This window comes from Arachis stenosperma, chromosome 9 (genome assembly GCF_014773155.1).
Source record: "Arachis stenosperma cultivar V10309 chromosome 9, arast.V10309.gnm1.PFL2, whole genome shotgun sequence".
NCBI classification, from domain to species: domain Eukaryota; kingdom Viridiplantae; phylum Streptophyta; class Magnoliopsida; order Fabales; family Fabaceae; genus Arachis; species Arachis stenosperma.
Window position 1 is genome coordinate 11940825 of NC_080385.1, and position 18943 is coordinate 11959767.

The following is an 18943-nucleotide window of genomic DNA, read 5'->3' on the forward strand; positions in this document are numbered from 1 at the left end:
CACACGCGTGGATGGCCTCAAAAACTCATCGACGCGTAAGCGTCATGCACGCTAACGCGTGGATTCCAAACATGCCCATCGACGCGCACGCGTCAACCACGCGTACGCGCGGGTGTTCTCGTGCCCTAGGCACAACACCGGCACAGTTCTGGCATAACTCTCTGGAAAATGGCTGGGCATTGGGTGCAGCACAATCGGCGCGCCCGCGCACATCCCGCGCACGCGTGGATGGCACTTCTTGGAAGATCGGCGCGTACGCGCCAGGTGCGCCCACGCGCAAGGGGTTATTCTGCTAAAAATTTTCTAAGTTAAAAGCTGCAGAATTCACAAATTTTTACCCCAATCTTCCAACGGACATAACTTCCTCATTTTAAATCGTTTTTCAACCGTTCTTCGAACGGCATGGACATCCCAGATCCAATTTCATTTTTAAACAGATTTGATACAAAACGGAGATCCGTAGTCCAAATTATGTCCCGTCAAAGTATGGCCAAAAACCACATTTTCATACAAAACCACAATATGCCATTTTCAAAACAACCATTTTCAACTCTTTTCAAAATCAATCAAAACATGCCAATTTCATCCCTTTTCTTTGAAATCAATCAAATGTATCAAATTCAACATCAAGCCTCCTCAACTCACACATTGACACATTACCACAATTTACCAAAATCACTATCTCATCATTTTATCCCACTTCACCCAAGTGGCTCAAACTCAAACACATTGACATAACATATACTATTCCTCATGCCAATTCTCAACAATACCAATTCCGATAAATCATTATTGTACACAATCAACATCATACCCACCATCAACATGGTTCAATCCACAATTCAACCATAACCAATCATCAAGCATATATCACAACATGCATATTTCTCATACATCATACCATTAAGGCATCAATACTCATCATCACATATGTGACCACATCATATATCTCAATCATTTAACAACATCAACCATTCAATGCCTATCTTAGGGCCTCTAGCCTAAGTATTTCCTACCACATTACATATTAGATACGGGAAACCGAAACCATACCTTAGCCGATTTTCCCAAGCTCCACCGGAGCACTTCTAAACCACTTATCCTCAAGCTCACAAGGCCTCAACACCTCCAAGAGCAGATTTTTCACCACCAAACCCTTTCCAAGCTTTTCAAAGTCACCAATCAAGCTCCAATATTCACATGTACACAACCTAAGCCACAATCATCATACCCATACACAACATCTCAATACCCAAACATCATAAAACCACAAATCACACTAGGGTTGAGAATCTTACCACACCCAAGGTCCAAGGAGACAAGATTAACCTTCTCCTTCAAGAGAGTTTGGTCCTATAACATCAAAGAACCCAAAATCTCAACATTTCACCCATGAAACTCGAAAATAAGGGCTGAGATTTCGAACAGCAACACGTGGCTTACCTCAAGATTGATTGTATGAGTTTTGTAGAGCTCTCCGCGGTGAACGCGTGGCCGCAAACGGGGCGGCAATCGGAGCTCTAGATCAAAAGTTATGGTGATTTGAAGATCAACCAAGGGAGAGAACTTGAGAGAGTGTTCTTCCTCCCTTTCTTTCTAATTTCAGCTTGTGTGTGTAACAAATGAGGAGAGAGAGTGCTGAAAACTAGGGTTTTGGTTAAGTTATGTTGGGCCAAGGGCCCACTTTGGGTCCGGTTGGCCCGGTTTGGCCCGTTCGGTCCAATCTTGGTCCGAATTCTATAAAATTGGTATCAAAATTTTTGTCTCAGTCTCCTCTATCACATTTAGCCATAAAAATCACATTTTAGGCTTTCTAGAATAAATTCTCATTTATGGGTTAATTAGCCGTTAATTAACCGGGTTTTACATTTAGGTCACCCCCAAAACCGTGACCATAGACGCTTTTAGGCCACCCCTAAAACTGTGACCATAGGCCCCTTTAGGTCAACGCCCAAAATCGTGACCATAGACCCTTTTAGGACACCCCAAAAACCGTGACCATAGGTCCCTTTAGGTCATCTCCCAAAACCGTGACCATAGGCCCTTTTAGATCACCCTTTTTTGAAAAACCGTGACCATAGCCTATTTTTGGTCACTGTAAAAAACCGTGACCATAGACACCTTTAGGCCACCCTCCAAAATCGTGACCATAAACTCTTTTAGGCCACCCCCAAAACTGTGAACATAGACTCCTTTAGGTCACCCCCAAAACCGTGATCATAGACCCTTTTAGGTCACCTTTTTTTGAAAAACCGTGACCATAGTCCCTTTTTTGTCATTGTAAAAAAACCGTGACCATAGACCCCTTAAGGTCACCCCCAAAATCATGACCATAGACCTTTTTAGGCCATCCTCCAAAACTGTGATCATAGACCCTTTTAATTAGGCCACTCCTCAAAACCGTGATCATAGACCTTTTTAATTAGGCCACCCCTCAAAACCGTGACCATAGACCCTTTTAATTAGGCCACCCCTCAAAACCGTGACCATAGACCCTTTTAGGTCACCCTTTATTGAAAAACCGTGATCATAGATCCTTTTTGGCCATTGTAAAAAACCGTGACCATAGACCCCTTTAGATCACCCTTAAAATCGTGACCATAGATTCTTTTAGGCCACCTTTTTCTAAAAAACCGTGACCATAGATACTTTATAATCACCCTTTTCAAAAAAATCACGACTGTCATGAAACCACTCATCCCAAAAGCTTAAGCTAATAGGAGAAGGTAACATTAATGGTTATATCTCTAACATTCCCCCTCAAGCAAGAGCCTCTCTTTTTGGGTTTGCTTGATTTTCTATTCTTTTTCACTTTTGGGGTTCTCCAAGGATCGAACTCTTGACCTTTCGGACATAGAGCTCTGATACCATGTCATGAAATGATAAGGGTGCTGAATCACAAGCCATAGAAGCTGCTGTGATGAGTTCCGTGAGTCACAAGTCAGTTTGAAGGAAGTTAGTTTGCTGAGCTGTTAGTATGCTTAGCTGTACACTTGCTGTTTTTGGGTAAGTTTGTTAGAATTCAGTTATAGTCAAGCTTCTAGAATCAGTTGAGTGTTCAGTTAGATGCTTCTAGAGCCAGGTTGCATTTGTACATATAAAAGCACACTCACCCCTATTGAAAATCCCAATTCTGCAACAACAAACACAGAATGCACATTTTCAAAACTCAATTCTCTCTGTTCTCTCTGTTTTTTCTTTCTCAATCTCTCATTCTCATCTCCCTCTTCTTCTGAATAGTTATCTGAGTTTCTGGTACCTTTCATGGTATCAGAGCTCTAGGTACCACAGCTTCCGTAAGCTACTGAACAAGATCTGTTTCAATAAAGATGGCACTGAATTTTGTAGCAACGCCAATATCCATGAAATTGGATGAAAACAACTATCTACAATGGAAAGACCAGGCAGAATCAACGGTTGAAGGCAATGATATGTTGAATCATCTCACTGGAGAAGGCATTCCTCAAGCTTGTCTTGCAGATGGCTCACAGAATCCAGAGTTTCAGAAGTGGAAAAGGCAAGACGCTCTTCTGAAATCTTGGTTACTTGCTTCCATGTCAAATCCATTCACTACAAGAATGGTTGGTTGCACGCTCACACACCAGATTTGGAGAAGGTTGGAAGATCATTTTTCTTCTCAAATCAAAGCCAAGGTAATGCAATTGAAGAACAAACTTAGCACTATTCAAATAGGTGCATCAGTAACTGAATATGTGCTGTCAATAAAAAGTACTATAGATGCTCTAGCTTCGGTAGGAGAATCAATGAAAGAAAGCGATCATGTTAATGCAATTCTGCATGGCCTAACTGAGGAGTATGGAAACGTTGTGACTTCTGTCTTGGCAAGATCGAATAGCATCACTGTAGGTGAATTAGAAGCACTACTACTTGCTCATGAAAGTATGCTGGCAAGATTTAGAAGATCTGAGACGTTTGTGCAAGCAAATATAGCTCAGCACTCACAGTATTCACAAAATCAACAAAGCCAATTTCCACCTCAAAATTCAGCAATAAGAGGCAATTTTAGGGGAAGTTTTCGAGGAAGAGCAAGAAGGATGAGCAGAGGAGGCAGAATGATGCAAGATCTGCGAAATGGAGGAAGAGGATCATCAGGCCAGTATCCTGAAAATAAAGAAGCACAAGAACAACATCACTATGGTTATGGAAGAGGACAGTATGGAAGAGGCAGAATGCAGTATGGACAGTATGAAAGACCACAATGTCAAGTTTGTGACAAGATAGGACATACAGCTAAGACCTGCTGGTATAGATATAGTGAGGAAGAGCAATATGAAGGAAACTACAATGATCAAATCAATCAACCTAAAGCTAACCTCAGCAATGTACTGGCTACACCAGCCACCATTCAAGACCCAAATTGGTATCCTGACTCAGGAGCTACCCACCACATGACACATGATGAAGAAAATCTGGTTGAAAAGGAAGAATACATTGGTAATGAGCAAGTTGTGATAGGAGATGGTACAGGTTTGCAAATTAATTCTATTGGCAATGCATGCATTAAATCTGACTTGAGCTCTAGATCATTTGTGTTAAGAAAATTGCTATTTGTGCCTGAAATCACAAAAAACTTGATGAGTGTACATCAGTTCTGTTGTGATAATGGAGTCTTTTTTGAATTCCATGCTGACAAATGCTGCATTAAATCACAGGAAACAAAAGAAATTGTGCTTCAAGGGAAGGTTGATAAAGGCCTCTATAAATTCCTCAATTTCATCACAATACACACACCAGCTGCATTTCACACCTCTCTAAATAACAAGACTAGCCTTCAAATTTGGCATGCCAGGTTAGGGCATCCAAATCAAAATGTCATGACCAAAGTCCTAAATTCTTGTAATATTTCTGTTTCAGCTAGTAATCAAATAAAATGCCCAGCTTGTTGCATAGGGAAATCACACCAACTCCCTTTTTCTACCTCACAAACAATGTATTCTAGCCCTTTAGAACTTGTGTATACAGATATATGGGGACCCTCACCCATTGCTGACAATAATGGAAATTGGTATTTTGTGAACTTCATTGATGCATTTTCAAGATTCACCTGGATATATCTCATTAAGTCTAGAGCTCAGTTAAAGTCAGTTTTTAATCATTTTCAACAGATGGTTGAATTACAATTAAACTCAAAACTAAAAGTGCTTCAAAGTGATAATGCAGCAGAATATAAAAGCTTAACAAAGGTCTTGCAGGAAAAAGGAGTTCAACACAGGTTTTCTTGCCCTCATGTACACCAACAGAATGGTTTAGCAGAGAGAAAGCATCGGCATGTAGTAGAAATGGGCTTGACATTGTTAGCAGCAGCCTCAATGCCAACAACATTCTGGGGGGAGGCATTCACTACAGCTGCAAAACTGATAAACATACTTCCTACACCTGTCCTAAATGGACTCTCACCAACTGAGAAGTTACTGGGAAAGAAACCCTCCTATGACAGCCTTAGAGTATTTGGATGCTTGTGCTTCCCACATCAAAGAGCCTATAACAAACATAAGCTTGCCTTTAGATCATCTCCGTGTACCTTTATTGGCTACAGCACCACACATAAAGGATACAAATGCCTTACTCAGCAAGGAAAAGTTATCATAACTCCTCATGTAGTTTTCTTTAAAGATAGCTTCCCATTCCAACAAAAAGAAAAGAAAGTCAACAATACTCATGATTCAGATGCCCTCACCCCAACAGTTCCTACAATTCCAAGAATTCCAAGACCAAATGAAGCCCTGCAGCAACAACAGCACCATCAATCATTAGGACTATCTTCCAGAATTGAAGATCAATTGCAGCAAAGAGAAGCAGAAGTGTCAAGTTCAATCAGGTCTGAATCAATTCAATCAAGAAGAATAGCAGCATCAGCAACTCCCATCCAAGTACCTATCAATGACATTGAAATAGCTCTGCCACTCTCTGAACCAGAAATCCCTTATGCAGCAAAAAACCCAACTAACTCACATCCTATGATCACTAGGAGCAAAGCTGGTGTGTTCAAGCCAAGAGCCTTTCAAGCTTATATGGAGCCAAGAAGTGTACAGCAAGCCCTCAACTCACCTAGATGGAAAGAAGCAATGGACTTGGAGTATGCAGCACTGATGAAGAATAAAACTTGGGAGCTGGTAACCCTCCCTCAAAATAGAAAAGCAATAGGAAGTAGGTGGGTCTTCAGGGTGAAATATAATTCAGATGGATCACTACAAAAATATAAGGCAAGACTAGTGGCGCAGGGCTATGCACAGAAGGCTGGATGTGACTTCACTGAGACATATAGTCCAGTGGTAAAGCCTACCTCAATCAGAATACTTCTATCAATAGCATTGGCCAAGTCTTGGGTGATCAAACAATTAGATGTCAACAATGCGTTTCTACATGGAGATCTAGCGGAAGAAGTTTACATGAAGCAACCAAAGGGGTATGAAATTGGTGACTCCTCATTAGTATGTAAGTTAACCAAAGCCCTCTATGGCTTAAAGCAAGCGCCAAGGCAATGGTATCATAAACTGGCATGTGGATTGGCAGAGATTGGTTTTCAAGCAACAAAATCGGATGTTTCTGTATTCCTGAGGACTGCAAATGGTATAAAAACCTTTGTGTTGGTGTATGTAGACGACATCATCATCACTGGTGAATCTGAACAGCATGTAAGAGAAGTCATTGACAAACTGAATGCCAGGTTTTCACTTAAGGATTTGGGGGATCTTCACTATTTCTTGGGTGTGCAAGTAGCCAAAACAAAAACTGGGGGTTTGATTCTATCCCAACAAAAGTACATTGGGGAAGTATTGAAGAAGGCAGACATGTCAGGATGTACAAGCTGTCATACACCCTTACCCTCCACTGTAAAGTTGTCAGCCTTTGGGGGCTCCAGTTTTAGTGATCCTCAACTTTACAGGTCAGTTATTGGAAGTTTGCAATACCTGACAATAACTAGACCAGAAATCTCCTACTGTGTCAATAAAATGGCTCAATATGTTCAGGCTCCTCTGAACACACACTGGAAAATGGTGAAACGAATACTAAGGTACCTCAGTGGAACAAGAAACTTTGGCCTACATCTACACAAGGACTGCCCGTTGCAAATAACAGCCTATAGTGACTCAGACTGGGCTGGAGACCCTAATGATAGGAAATCCACAAGTGGATATTGTGTATTCCTTGGCTCAAACTTAGTCTCTTGGGCTTCAAAGAAGCAAACTGCAGTTGCAAGGTCTAGTACTGAAGCAGAATACAGGAGTATGGCTGATCTGGTAGCAGAATTGTTGTGGATAAAGAGCTTGATGATGGAGCTGCAATTCTCACCAAATGAAGCACCACTGATGTACTGTGATAACTTAAGTGCAGTCCTACTAGCAGCCAATCCAATTCTTCATTCCAAGTCAAAACATTTCGAGATAGATCTACATTTTGTGAGGGATCATGTGAACAACAACTCTGTTAGGATAAGCCACATTCCAGGAGCAGTCCAAGTAGCAGACATTCTAACAAAGGCCATTCCATCAGAGAGCTTCATGCACCTTAGAACCAGATTGGGCGTTGTTGAATTAGACCATCAAGAGGAGACAGGAAAACAAGAAAGAAAAGAAAGCAGAGATGATGATAAGGGTGCTGAATCACAAGCCATAGAAGCTGCTGTGATGAGTTCCGTGAGTCACAAGTCAGTTTGAAGGAAGTTAGTTTGCTGAGCTGTTAGTATGCTTAGCTGTACACTTGCTGTTTTTGGGTAAGTTTGTTAGAATTCAGTTATAGTCAAGCTTCTAGAATCAGTTGAGTGTTCAGTTAGATGCTTCTAGAGCCAGGTTGCATTTGTACATATAAAAGCACACTCACCCCTATTGAAAATCCCAATTCTGCAACAACAAACACAGAATGCACATTTTCAAAACTCAATTCTCTCTGTTCTCTCTGTTTTTTCTTTCTCAATCTCTCATTCTCATCTCCCTCTTCTTCTGAATAGTTATCTGAGTTTCTGGTACCTTTCAACGACCATAATTTTTTTTATCACCCTAAAAAACCATAACTGTCTATGATTACAATTTTTTACCGTGACAAAAAAAAACCATAGTCATAGACCCAAATTGTTGTAGTACTTGCAAATCAAAGTTATTGGAGATTATATTATTAAAGAACACTACTATCTATTTTACAAGGTCTTTAAGAGCAATTCAACTCTTCAGTTGACACTTTTATATCCTCCACTAGAATGATGCAAGAATTCCTAATAGTGTTTAATTCTCTCCCTCCCTCTTATGAGATTTCATATATATTGCCTAGCTACCTCTCTAATAATAGTGCACTTTGAAATTCATATTCTTCTTCAAAGTTTTATATGCTTGTTGTTCTATAGAACCTATTTTGTAATTTTTCTCACCCATCAATAAAGTTTGGCCTATCTTTTTTTGGTTGTCCACTATATCTCTTAAGTCGACAAATTAATAATTAATCTGTCACAGAAATAAGTTTCAATTAAGATTTATTGTTAGCCAATAAATTATTGCATACACAAGACAAAATTTAAACTCCCGATAATTAAATAAACGAGTGAACTGGCTACTCGACGACCCAACCCAAATTTGTTAAATTTCGGTCTATCTTTTACCACAAAATTTGTACTACTTAAACCTTCCATTAAGTTTAACTATTATCATCATCAAAAAGTTTAAAAACTAACTAATCAATCCAACTAATTACTAACTACCATACCCAAATTAAAACCAAACTTCATTTAATAAGATTTATACTATATATATATTAAATGTATTTTAAGGTGATATATTTCACTAATAAGTTCTCCACTAAGCAGTTGGTAATTATAAGAGGAAGTTTCCATGGTGAAATTCATATGTTCAGGGAATCCATGAATCTTTACATTATTCTGCACCTTATGATCCATAATATATATATAATTCAGCATCGTCATTTTTGTTCATGATTTTGCATTGCTCCCTCTTGATTGGATCGGATAAATGCATGAATGACGACTAATAAAAGTAAGGTGGCTCAATAAAGTAAGTATCCTGCAATTCATAGACCACCAATCGAATTAATTAAAATCAAATTAAAATAATGAAAACTAAAAAAAAAGCAACGAAATTTCAGCAACTGTTGTTCAATTATTCAAGATGATGCATGGTTACTTGAAAGAAAGATAAAAAAATAAAAAAAAGAATAATAACAATGTGAAATATATAATCAATATTAAAATTTCACTCACCCCAGGAAAAACTATTCCCTCGTATAAAAGTACATTATCTGTTGGACTTATCATCAATATTTGTGACGGTAAATCAATCTTGGCATACTGCAAAAGAATATATATAAGAATTATATATATAAAAAAATATTGAAAAAAAACTAATGAGTTAATTTTAATTTATATGTGCAACTCACCATTTTTCTGCCAATTAAAAGACTATATAAGTCAAGATTGTTGTACTCGGATACATGGAAGAATACAGAATCTGACTTCAATTTCAATACTCTGCTTTTCAAATGCATGTGAATATATATAATATAAGAAATCTCTATAAAGAATAATGCTATAATACATATGGGGTTTAATTTATTTAACCCAAAAATGTTAATGGATTATTTAAAAAAGGTTCAATTAATATATTGTCATGTATGTGTGAGTTAGAAGGCACATTGTGCAGTACGTGAGTAACATTTTTTCCATATCATACAAGGATATACATTAATAAACAAACTAAAGAAAAATGTTTATCACCATAACGAGCAATATTTTGTCATTAAAATTACCTCTTTGTATATTCAATATTCCTCTGTGGTATATAATTGCTTATGAAAATCTTGGTCTTCCACTGAACAGTAAGCCTAAAAAATTAAGAGGAGTAAATAAAAAGTAGCATCCTACATATATATAATTGTTTTAGAGTAATATCATATACACTAATTTTGTATAATTTTTTATATAGTTATGTTTAGTATTAAAAATGATTTATAAGAAATGAGAAAAAATTATGTAAATTTATTTTTTATTATTTTCATTCGTAATTATTTGACACTTAAGTTGTGTGGGTCATTGGCATATTCTAATTTTACTACAATTTTATTGAAATACACCTAGCTGATAGGTGATGAGATGGCAAATTGTAAATTAAATAGGATAATATTAAGATCATCATCTACATCTAAATATATCTAAAACTTAGTTTCTTGCATTGCTATAGCTTTTCTAAGCAAAAAATTTAGGGGTAAAATAAAGGAGGATACACTTACTCAAATGGTGTCGATTTTTTTCTGTAGGCCTATTTCACAAATCAAAAAATAAAAAAAAAAAAGAAAAAAACATATGTTAAATTATTTTATAATTAAATTTCATAATTATTGCAATAGTGCAAGCTTCTTAATAGGAAATATATAGGAAACGGATCAAGATTCTTTTCTCTACTTACATATATAATCATTATTGAGATGAAGATGTATTGTGATCTCCACCATTATATATATATATATATATATATATATATATATATATCATACCTTTGCTTTATAGGAGGACACTCCACCAGAAGGGTAAGTACTTGCAATTAAAGATCCCTGATGATGAACAACAGAAAAGTATATATTTCAAAATTATTATTATTAGTATAAAATCCATAAACCAATATTAACAAATTTAATGTTTAAATCTGGACTTGTGAACACATTCCAATCTTAGCTTTCTCCTAATACAACAATCTAAGTATGATAGAACAATTACATGATTATGTTTCATAAGTAAATTCCAAACTAGGGCATTTTGGTCAAGGAATTTAGAAGCTACTTAACTACTATGATATGTAGCAAACGCACGTAGCTAGAGTGATCAATGTATGCATAGGAGCATCAACGAATACACTTCCCAATTTTAGCATAAAAATCTAACCTGGAATATGTTGACCATATCATTTATTAATTAACCATTAAATTAATGTTATTATCAAAAGCTCAGTTCACAACAGATCAGAGTGGTACTAACTAGTAGACTTAAATTAATTTGATTATATTTTTTATTTTTAAATTAAAATTTTTATCAAATTGTAAAAAATATAATCTTAATTCTAATTGTATTTTTTAAGTATTTTTAAAATCTCAAAGCCACTGTATCCATTATAAATAACAGTTTTACAGAACGAATAAATTTTATTATTTTAAACCAATATTTAGTCAATAATAATATTTTTATATATATGTCAAAAAAAATTCCAAATACACTATCTATTATATTAGTGTTTTTATACATATGTAAAAACCAAAAAAAAAAAAATCTAAATGCACTATGCCACTATCTATTATATTAGTATAAAAAAAATACTCTACTAGCCAAATATTAACTTAAATTAGTAAAAAAATATTGACCCTGAGATTTTCTGAAAAAAAGGTAAAAGTATAAAGAAAATGTAGCAATTGAGGTTACCTCCCATGTAAAGATAACATACTGATTGAAATCCTTTGAAGAAGAGTAAGGCAAATGGTATGTGGTTGGCCCTGCATGCATATGGCGGCGATGCTGATTATTATAGTAAGCTTGTGTAGCTTGTTGTTGCTGTTTTCGCAACAATTGTGTGAAGTATCCAATGCTATGTGGTCCTTCTCCTCCATATTCTGATGCTAATGATGGGGATGGTTCAAATGGAAACAGCATTGATGGTGATGAGTCATTTCCTCCCATTATTATTGTTGCATTATTATTATTAGCAGCGCCAAGAAAGTGGTAGTCTGGGTTTAGTGCTGCTGCTGATGATGAAGATGGATATGGGTCTTGAAATTGAAGGAGCGAGGTGTGTCCCATATGAATTATTGGTGGTGCTATTGCTGAAGAAGATGATGGATATTGTTCAAGTTGATGCATAGTTCTACTACTCCCAAGTGATGAGGAATTAGGAAACAAGGAATAATATGGTGATGATGATGATGATGATGAGAGATATTGATTCACTAATGGTTCAGTAAAACTGTGATTCTTGTTAATCCCAAACATAGCTTCTATTCCTGGAATCAACATACCACCACTTGTATCATGCAATTCTGCTTGCTCCCTTGCTTCTGATGTCTCTGCCACTACCATGTTAATTAATGACAAATTAAATAATGTTTATTAGGATATTGAAAATGCCAAAATATTTAATAACAAAAAAATATTTAGTCAAAATTTATTTAAATATTAAATAAGACAAATTTTAATTCTTCTTTTATTTCTTTAACATTCCTGTTAAAATAAAGCATGTACTTGTGTGTTATGTGTGTTCTATATATTTATTGTATGGTCAACATAGTTATAAAATTATGCAGGATTTCTTTTAAACTTAAAGTATGATAGTATTTATTTTGTATATCTTTTTTTGTCTTATAATAAAATTTTTTAATTTTATTTGAGATCAACAAAAATCAAATTTTAAATTTTTTAATTAATCATAAAAACTCTTATATTATATTATAAAATTATTTCTCCTAAATAGATAAAAGAAAAAACATAAATAAGTATATCTTAATATTGCAATTAAAAATAAAAAAAAAATGTTAGCTAAGTAGAATCTCTCTACATAGTAATATATATATGCTAGAATCAATATAAGTATATACCTGCAGAGGATTCGAGAACATGATGAGCAGGATTTGATGATGAAGAAATTCCAAAGTTAAGAACAGGGTTAGGTACACCCATTCTACTACTTGATCCCACACTCATCATCATAGCAGAAGGTGCAATATTAATAGAGGGAACATCCATTGATGAAACCGCAACTTGAGTTAATGAAGCATCAGTCATTATAGCTTTGTCTTTTGATTTGTTCTTGTGTTGTTCATCATTAGTAGTAGTGGTGCTCCTCAATGCCTGTCCAAACTCATGTTCATCAACTTCTTCAAAATCTTTCCCTGAAACCTTTGTCTTAGAAGAAGAACAAGAAATTGTTTCTTCATTTGGGTTTAATAGGTCTTCAAAGGAGAACACTGCCAATGGTACAGAACTATTGGGTATGTCATTGGTTGGTGATAAGATACCATCAATTCCTTCATCATCATCATTATTGTTCTTTATTAATTCATCAATCATGTCATCAATAAAGAAAGAGGAGGAAAAATAATCTTCTTCATGTCTCTCAATCTGAGGTGTGGCTGTAGCATTATTTGGGACATCAACCTGTGACTCATTGTGATCCTTGAAAAGAAAACAAAATGTGTTTTTAGAAACTATATATATGCACATGGGAAATGAATACAACTCAAGAAGCTACTAACTATTTTTTTTTTTCAATCAATATAAGTTAACCTTTTAAAATTATTATTTTACATTAAATTTTAAATTGTAAAACTTAAATCTTAATTTTAAACTCTAAAAAAAATTAAGACTTAAAAATATTTTATAATAAAAAAATGACCAATTAAAAGTTAATTCTCTTATATGCTTATTCTTTGAAAAAATAAAAACAAATATTTAATTTTGTACAAATTTATATGTAAATGTATGTCAAAAATGATTAAGTGTTGGTCAACTGTGTTGTTTAATGAAATAATATAATTAACCAAAGTAGATTCTAATAATAATAATAATAATAATAATAATAATAATAATAATAATAAACCCAAATAATAATATAGAAAAACACTATAATCACTAATTAGTAATAGAAATTATGCTTATATTATAACAAAATATGTTTGATTTTCTTTCTACCAAATAAAAAAAAAGCAAGGTATTAAATATAAAATAATAATGGTTACATAATATGTACCAGTCTTACAGCGCTAACAGTGTTTAAAGATGGCTCTCCAATAATCATTGTTGCAATAGCAGCCGAACTTTGCCATTCAGAAACTGTTAATAAAAAATAAAATAAAATAAAAAGAAGAAGGAATCATTATATATAACAATTAGTATCGAATAAAATTGAGCTATAGTATATACAACAAGTTTCTTTTTTTCTTTTTTTAAAGAAAATGATGTCACATGTATATAGAGCAATGTTAGAGGCTAGCAACTTTAGTATTTTGTAACCATTAATTGACCATCAATAATGTTTTTAATGGTGTGAGATTACATCAAATGGTGAGAAATCACTCACTTTTTTTTTGACAGTTAAGTGCTGGCCAAAAAATACAAAAATTGCTGTCCCTGTACTTTTCCTATTATATATTCTACAAGTATAAATAATAACCTGGAAGATCAGTGGTTGAAACACTATTGGCATCAGGTGTAACATGGGTTATTGCTGCTACCGTTATTGGTTCTTGTACAATAAAATTAGTGATGTTTTTGCTTGTTGAACCCTGCAGAATTGAGTGTGCCTCTATGAAGTTTCTGGACAACAAAACACTTATCTCTCCACTTCTGCCTCCCAAGACATAAATCTCTCTCTCATCAACGTTGTTTGCCTACAATAAAAACGACCAAAACATATTAAAATTATATATTTAGAAAGATAAATTTTACAATAATGATCATAGTTATAGTAGCTACAATGAATATATATTTTGTTCATACTTAAAAAATATTGCTAAAGTTGGATAACTACCTTAACTGTAATAGTAATAATCAGCATAGCATGCACCATCTACAAATCAAATAGTACACAAATAACAAACTAAAAATGGCAAGTCTATGATTTGAAATAACAAACAAATAGTTTAGTTTATGTGGTTAAATTAAATATCTTCTGATTCTGACGAGCTCATATATATAATCTTCCTATTTAAGTTTTATAGGTTATTCCCCTAAAGCAAGATTTGTCACCATTTTTTTTTTAGATTATGTATGTGTTACTAATTACAATCTCTCGTTTTCTCTTTTTAGTTCCTTGTTCTATAATTCTATTATTCATTCAAGTATGAAACTCATCATCTATGGAAACAATTTCAATTTGACCATACTTTTTTAAGCTTATATTTATTTTCACTCTTTGTCCCTATGTAGTGTAATAAAATTGACTATCTTCAATGTTTAAAAACTTGATAAAATCCATAGTATTAGATATCTTGGGACTAAAGTTATATTATTAATTAGATGCTATACAATCTCTTGGAAGAGGGTAAAAAGGGAATAAAATATATATAGAAATAAATATTAGCATTATGTATGTTACCTTATTAAAAATGGCTCTGAAAATTGGATGCACAGTTGGTGTTATCACTGAAAAAGATATATTAAGCTGCAAGTAATATATAATATGAGCATAATCAGTATATAAGAGAGTAATACAATAATCTAATTAATTTGGAAAAATAAGAGAGAGTTGAAAGATATTATTATATATACCATGGCAAATATTTGCATGACATCAAAAATATCACCGTTTATGGTCTCAATTGAGCCAAGAAATTGGCCATCTTCTATCACTGGCAAAGTAATTAGGGTTTTAGTTGGATTAGGTTCACACAGTGCCACCAGGACACAATGCTTCTTCTGATCATTATGTTTAGGATCTCTGATAAACATCTGTTCGATTTGGCCACAATAATTGAAATAAGTTAATTATTACTTATACATATATGCATTAAGAATAACATATTTAATCATAAAGAATATATATAGAATATATATATAGTTATTATTTTACCATTTAAGAGAGTTGCGTCAAATCTGAACATTTTTAACTTACCATTATTATTAAATCGAGTTATTATAATAATAATATCTCATATAAAATTTTTTATATATATATTAATTAATTTGTTCAAAATTAAATGATATTTTATTTAGTTGGTGTACCATGATAGCTTCTATGAGTCCTTGGGTCATGAGTAACTTGTCGGAGCCATCACCAGTCAACTCAAAAAATGGTAAAGTGCCCAGAAAGGTTTCCATATCTTTTGTCCAATCAAGGAATTTGATATGATCAGATCCTATGAAGAACGCATATAATAGTTAGAACTAGATTTAGAAATTGAAATTTTACTACTCACAGTGCAAAATAATCACGTGTTTTAAAAATGCCAACGAATATATATAAAAACCATACCATGAGTATTCTTTGATTTGTTGGCAGTGTAAATAACTAACCCCACTTCATGAACTGTGTTGTTTTCCTGTTTTAATTTAGAAAGAAGAAAGTAAAGTAATATATAGAGAAAAAGAAAAGAAAAAATAACACTAAAAATAATTTTTAATAAATGAAGAACAAGTGTTATTACCTGTTCTTGACTGTTATCACAAAAATTCCTGTTATAACAAGGATCAAAGTTATTATACGCACAGTAGGAAAATGAATTTTAAGACATTCATATTTCAATCTTGAAACAAAATTTGATACTGATGATATCTTTCAGTTTTTAAATTACACTAAACATGTTTAAAGATTAGGTTCAATATATAGTAAACAAGTAATCTTAGTAAATAAAAAAAATTGGTTTATTATTTCTTGGAGTTGTTAATTAATTAATAGCAAAATTGAGATAGTTCATTTGCCATATTTAGCTTATTCTCTCTTTCAATCAAAGCTAAATCACACATTTTTTTTTTATAAAATCAACAACAAAATAAAAATAAAAATCCTTCAACCAAATCATTCATCCATCCAAGCAAAAAAAAAAAAATATAACACAGATCAAAGTTTTTCTATTATTTCGGCCAAATTATTTTATATTATATTATACCCATTTGAAAACGATAGGTAATAATTTTTTAACAAAAGTAACAATTGGTTTAGTGCTTGAAAAAAGAGTGAATTGAAGGACGAATTAGAAGATATCTCCTATATATTACATCTGAAAAACATATTTTTTTTGTATGTATAAATAAATTATTTATGTGTTGGTTACTATATATGTATATGAATTTGATGGTAATCACAATACACTAATAAACAAGAGTTTTTGCTTTTAAAAAATACAGATCTTATCAAATTAGATGAAAAAAAATAATTTAACCATTTTAACTATAGATTTAATACTGTTTAAGATTGATATTTTTGTGTAAATTTGTGGTGGATGATTTGAAGAATAGCAAGAATTATCAAACCTGACAATTTTTTCAAGGTATTCTGAAATAATCGTTGGCCAATATTGGACCAACATTGCATTACCATCAACCACAATGATTAGTCGCTTCTGATTTTGATTAATTGTCATTGTTGATGTTTTGTTTTTTGTAACTCTACTGTAAATTCAAGCCATTCAAAAAAAAAAAAAAAAAAGAGAAACAATGAAGGAACAAAATGAAACTTTTGAAAAAAAGTGAAGATTTTAAGGAATTAAAGTGGTGAGAAGAAAACATACTCTATTAAATTTTATTAGAATTTTTGTCATTTTTGTCTTGATTTTTATTTCTGACAGCAATCTAAACTTTACACAAGAACTCAAAACTAAAGAAACTCAAATTAAAAAAGAGGTGCAGAAGAAAATTAAGAGATATATATATATTTAAAAAGAAACAATAATAAATTAGAGAATATGATTATAGAAAAAAATATTTTTTTATTAATTTTTATCGAAATTTGTGTTACTTCTTTCTTAATTTAATTTATGATCAACCTAAAATATGCATAAAAAAATTAAATAAAAATAAAAAGAAAATTAAAAAAAAATGATGTTCAAATTAAAAAGATAGAGAATATTAAAAACAAAAAAATAATCATAAAACAAAACTAGATATGATGTTCAAATTGGAAAAAAATCTAGAGTATAAAATAAGAAGCCAATACTCTCTTTCAACACTCTAGAGTATAATTCATTTGGACTCAGAATTTTTATATAGTGTTAAGTAGTCTATTTTTTTTTATGTATTAACTTGTCTTATTTGAATAAAAAAGAGAGAAAGATTATGTATTTTTTCTACTGTATCTTATGTATTTTGTTTACTGTATCTCTTAAAATTTTAATGTTATGATTCACGAATTTAAATTTTGATTTTGATTTTGATTTTAGTTATTTATTTTTATAGTTTTATAAGAAGCATTCCGTTAAAAATCTACTTATTTGTTCATACTATTAACAGATGAAAAAGAATATATATACATAATATATTATTGTTGTAATAATTAATATCTTTTTATTTAGCTTCTAAATAAAAAGTATTCTTACTTCTTTCAAATGGTAACCATAACAAGCAAAATTATAATCAGGACTTAATTTGGGGTTTAAGAGGATTTAAAATATTTTATTATGCTATTTGCATATTATGATGTGACAAAAGGAAAAATGTTTAAGTTGATCTATCTGATCTTAAGTAGTTATCAGGTTGTATACACAATGAGCAAACTGGATATAATTATCATAGTATGCATCTGATTTTGCTGACTTATCTGATTATTTCACTTATTTAATTTCATAAAGAAAAAATTATTTGTATCCATTTATTGTGCTATATACAAAAAAAAAAAAAAAAAAATGAATTCTACAATCTTCTAATAAAAGTCTTATGTCAATATAAGAATTAATTAAAGGCATATTGTAGTGTTGTGTCTTAATGAGAAATACTAATTAGTAATAAGATGAAAGTTCTTAATTAATGCCATGTTTAATTTGAAGACTAATTGTTACTTTCTTTCTCCTCAATAAATGTTTAATTTGAAATTCAAACTAACAAAACGGTAAAATATATATTCAAAAGCAATAGCATGAGGGTGAGTAATTTAATTAATACAGTGTATGTGTTTGAGTAGGAAATTGATCATCTCCAGTGAAAAAAATATTTGAGAGAATAAAGTGTGATATTTTACCTTTAATTTTTTATGTGGGACCAAAATTAAATAAGAAAGAGAAAACAATAAAAGATTATATTGAACATTGGATATCATCCAGTTTTTTTGTCACTGAAAAAGATCTACTCCCATTTGAGTAACTTAATTTAATTAGTACGTAGTCAACTATTATATATAGTGTAACGCTTAGTGTAAAATGCCCATATTATATTGAATAAAAAATTTCTTTTTGTATGTTTTTTAGCCAACTTTTCTTCTATTATTCATTTTAAATAAGTCAGAAATGAAATATA

At 32.4% G+C, this 18943-nt stretch overlaps 1 protein-coding gene across 1 annotated transcript; it reads right to left on the reverse strand.

The window, feature by feature from the left end:
- Positions 1 to 7844: 7844 nt before the first annotated feature.
- On the reverse strand, positions 7845 to 17079 carry LOC130949062 (uncharacterized). The gene is made up of 15 exons (XM_057877890.1): positions 16970 to 17079; positions 16144 to 16171; positions 15972 to 16038; positions 15722 to 15855; positions 15269 to 15448; positions 15096 to 15161; positions 14529 to 14567; positions 14172 to 14388; positions 13749 to 13831; positions 12598 to 13174; positions 11454 to 12075; positions 9772 to 9846; positions 9403 to 9493; positions 9227 to 9313; positions 7845 to 7862 (listed from the first exon to the last, which is right to left on the reverse strand). The coding sequence occupies exons 1-15, from the start codon at positions 17077 to 17079 to the stop codon at positions 7845 to 7847; spliced, it is 2394 nt and encodes a 797-aa protein (XP_057733873.1).
- Between the last annotated feature and the right edge of the window lie 1864 nt (positions 17080 to 18943).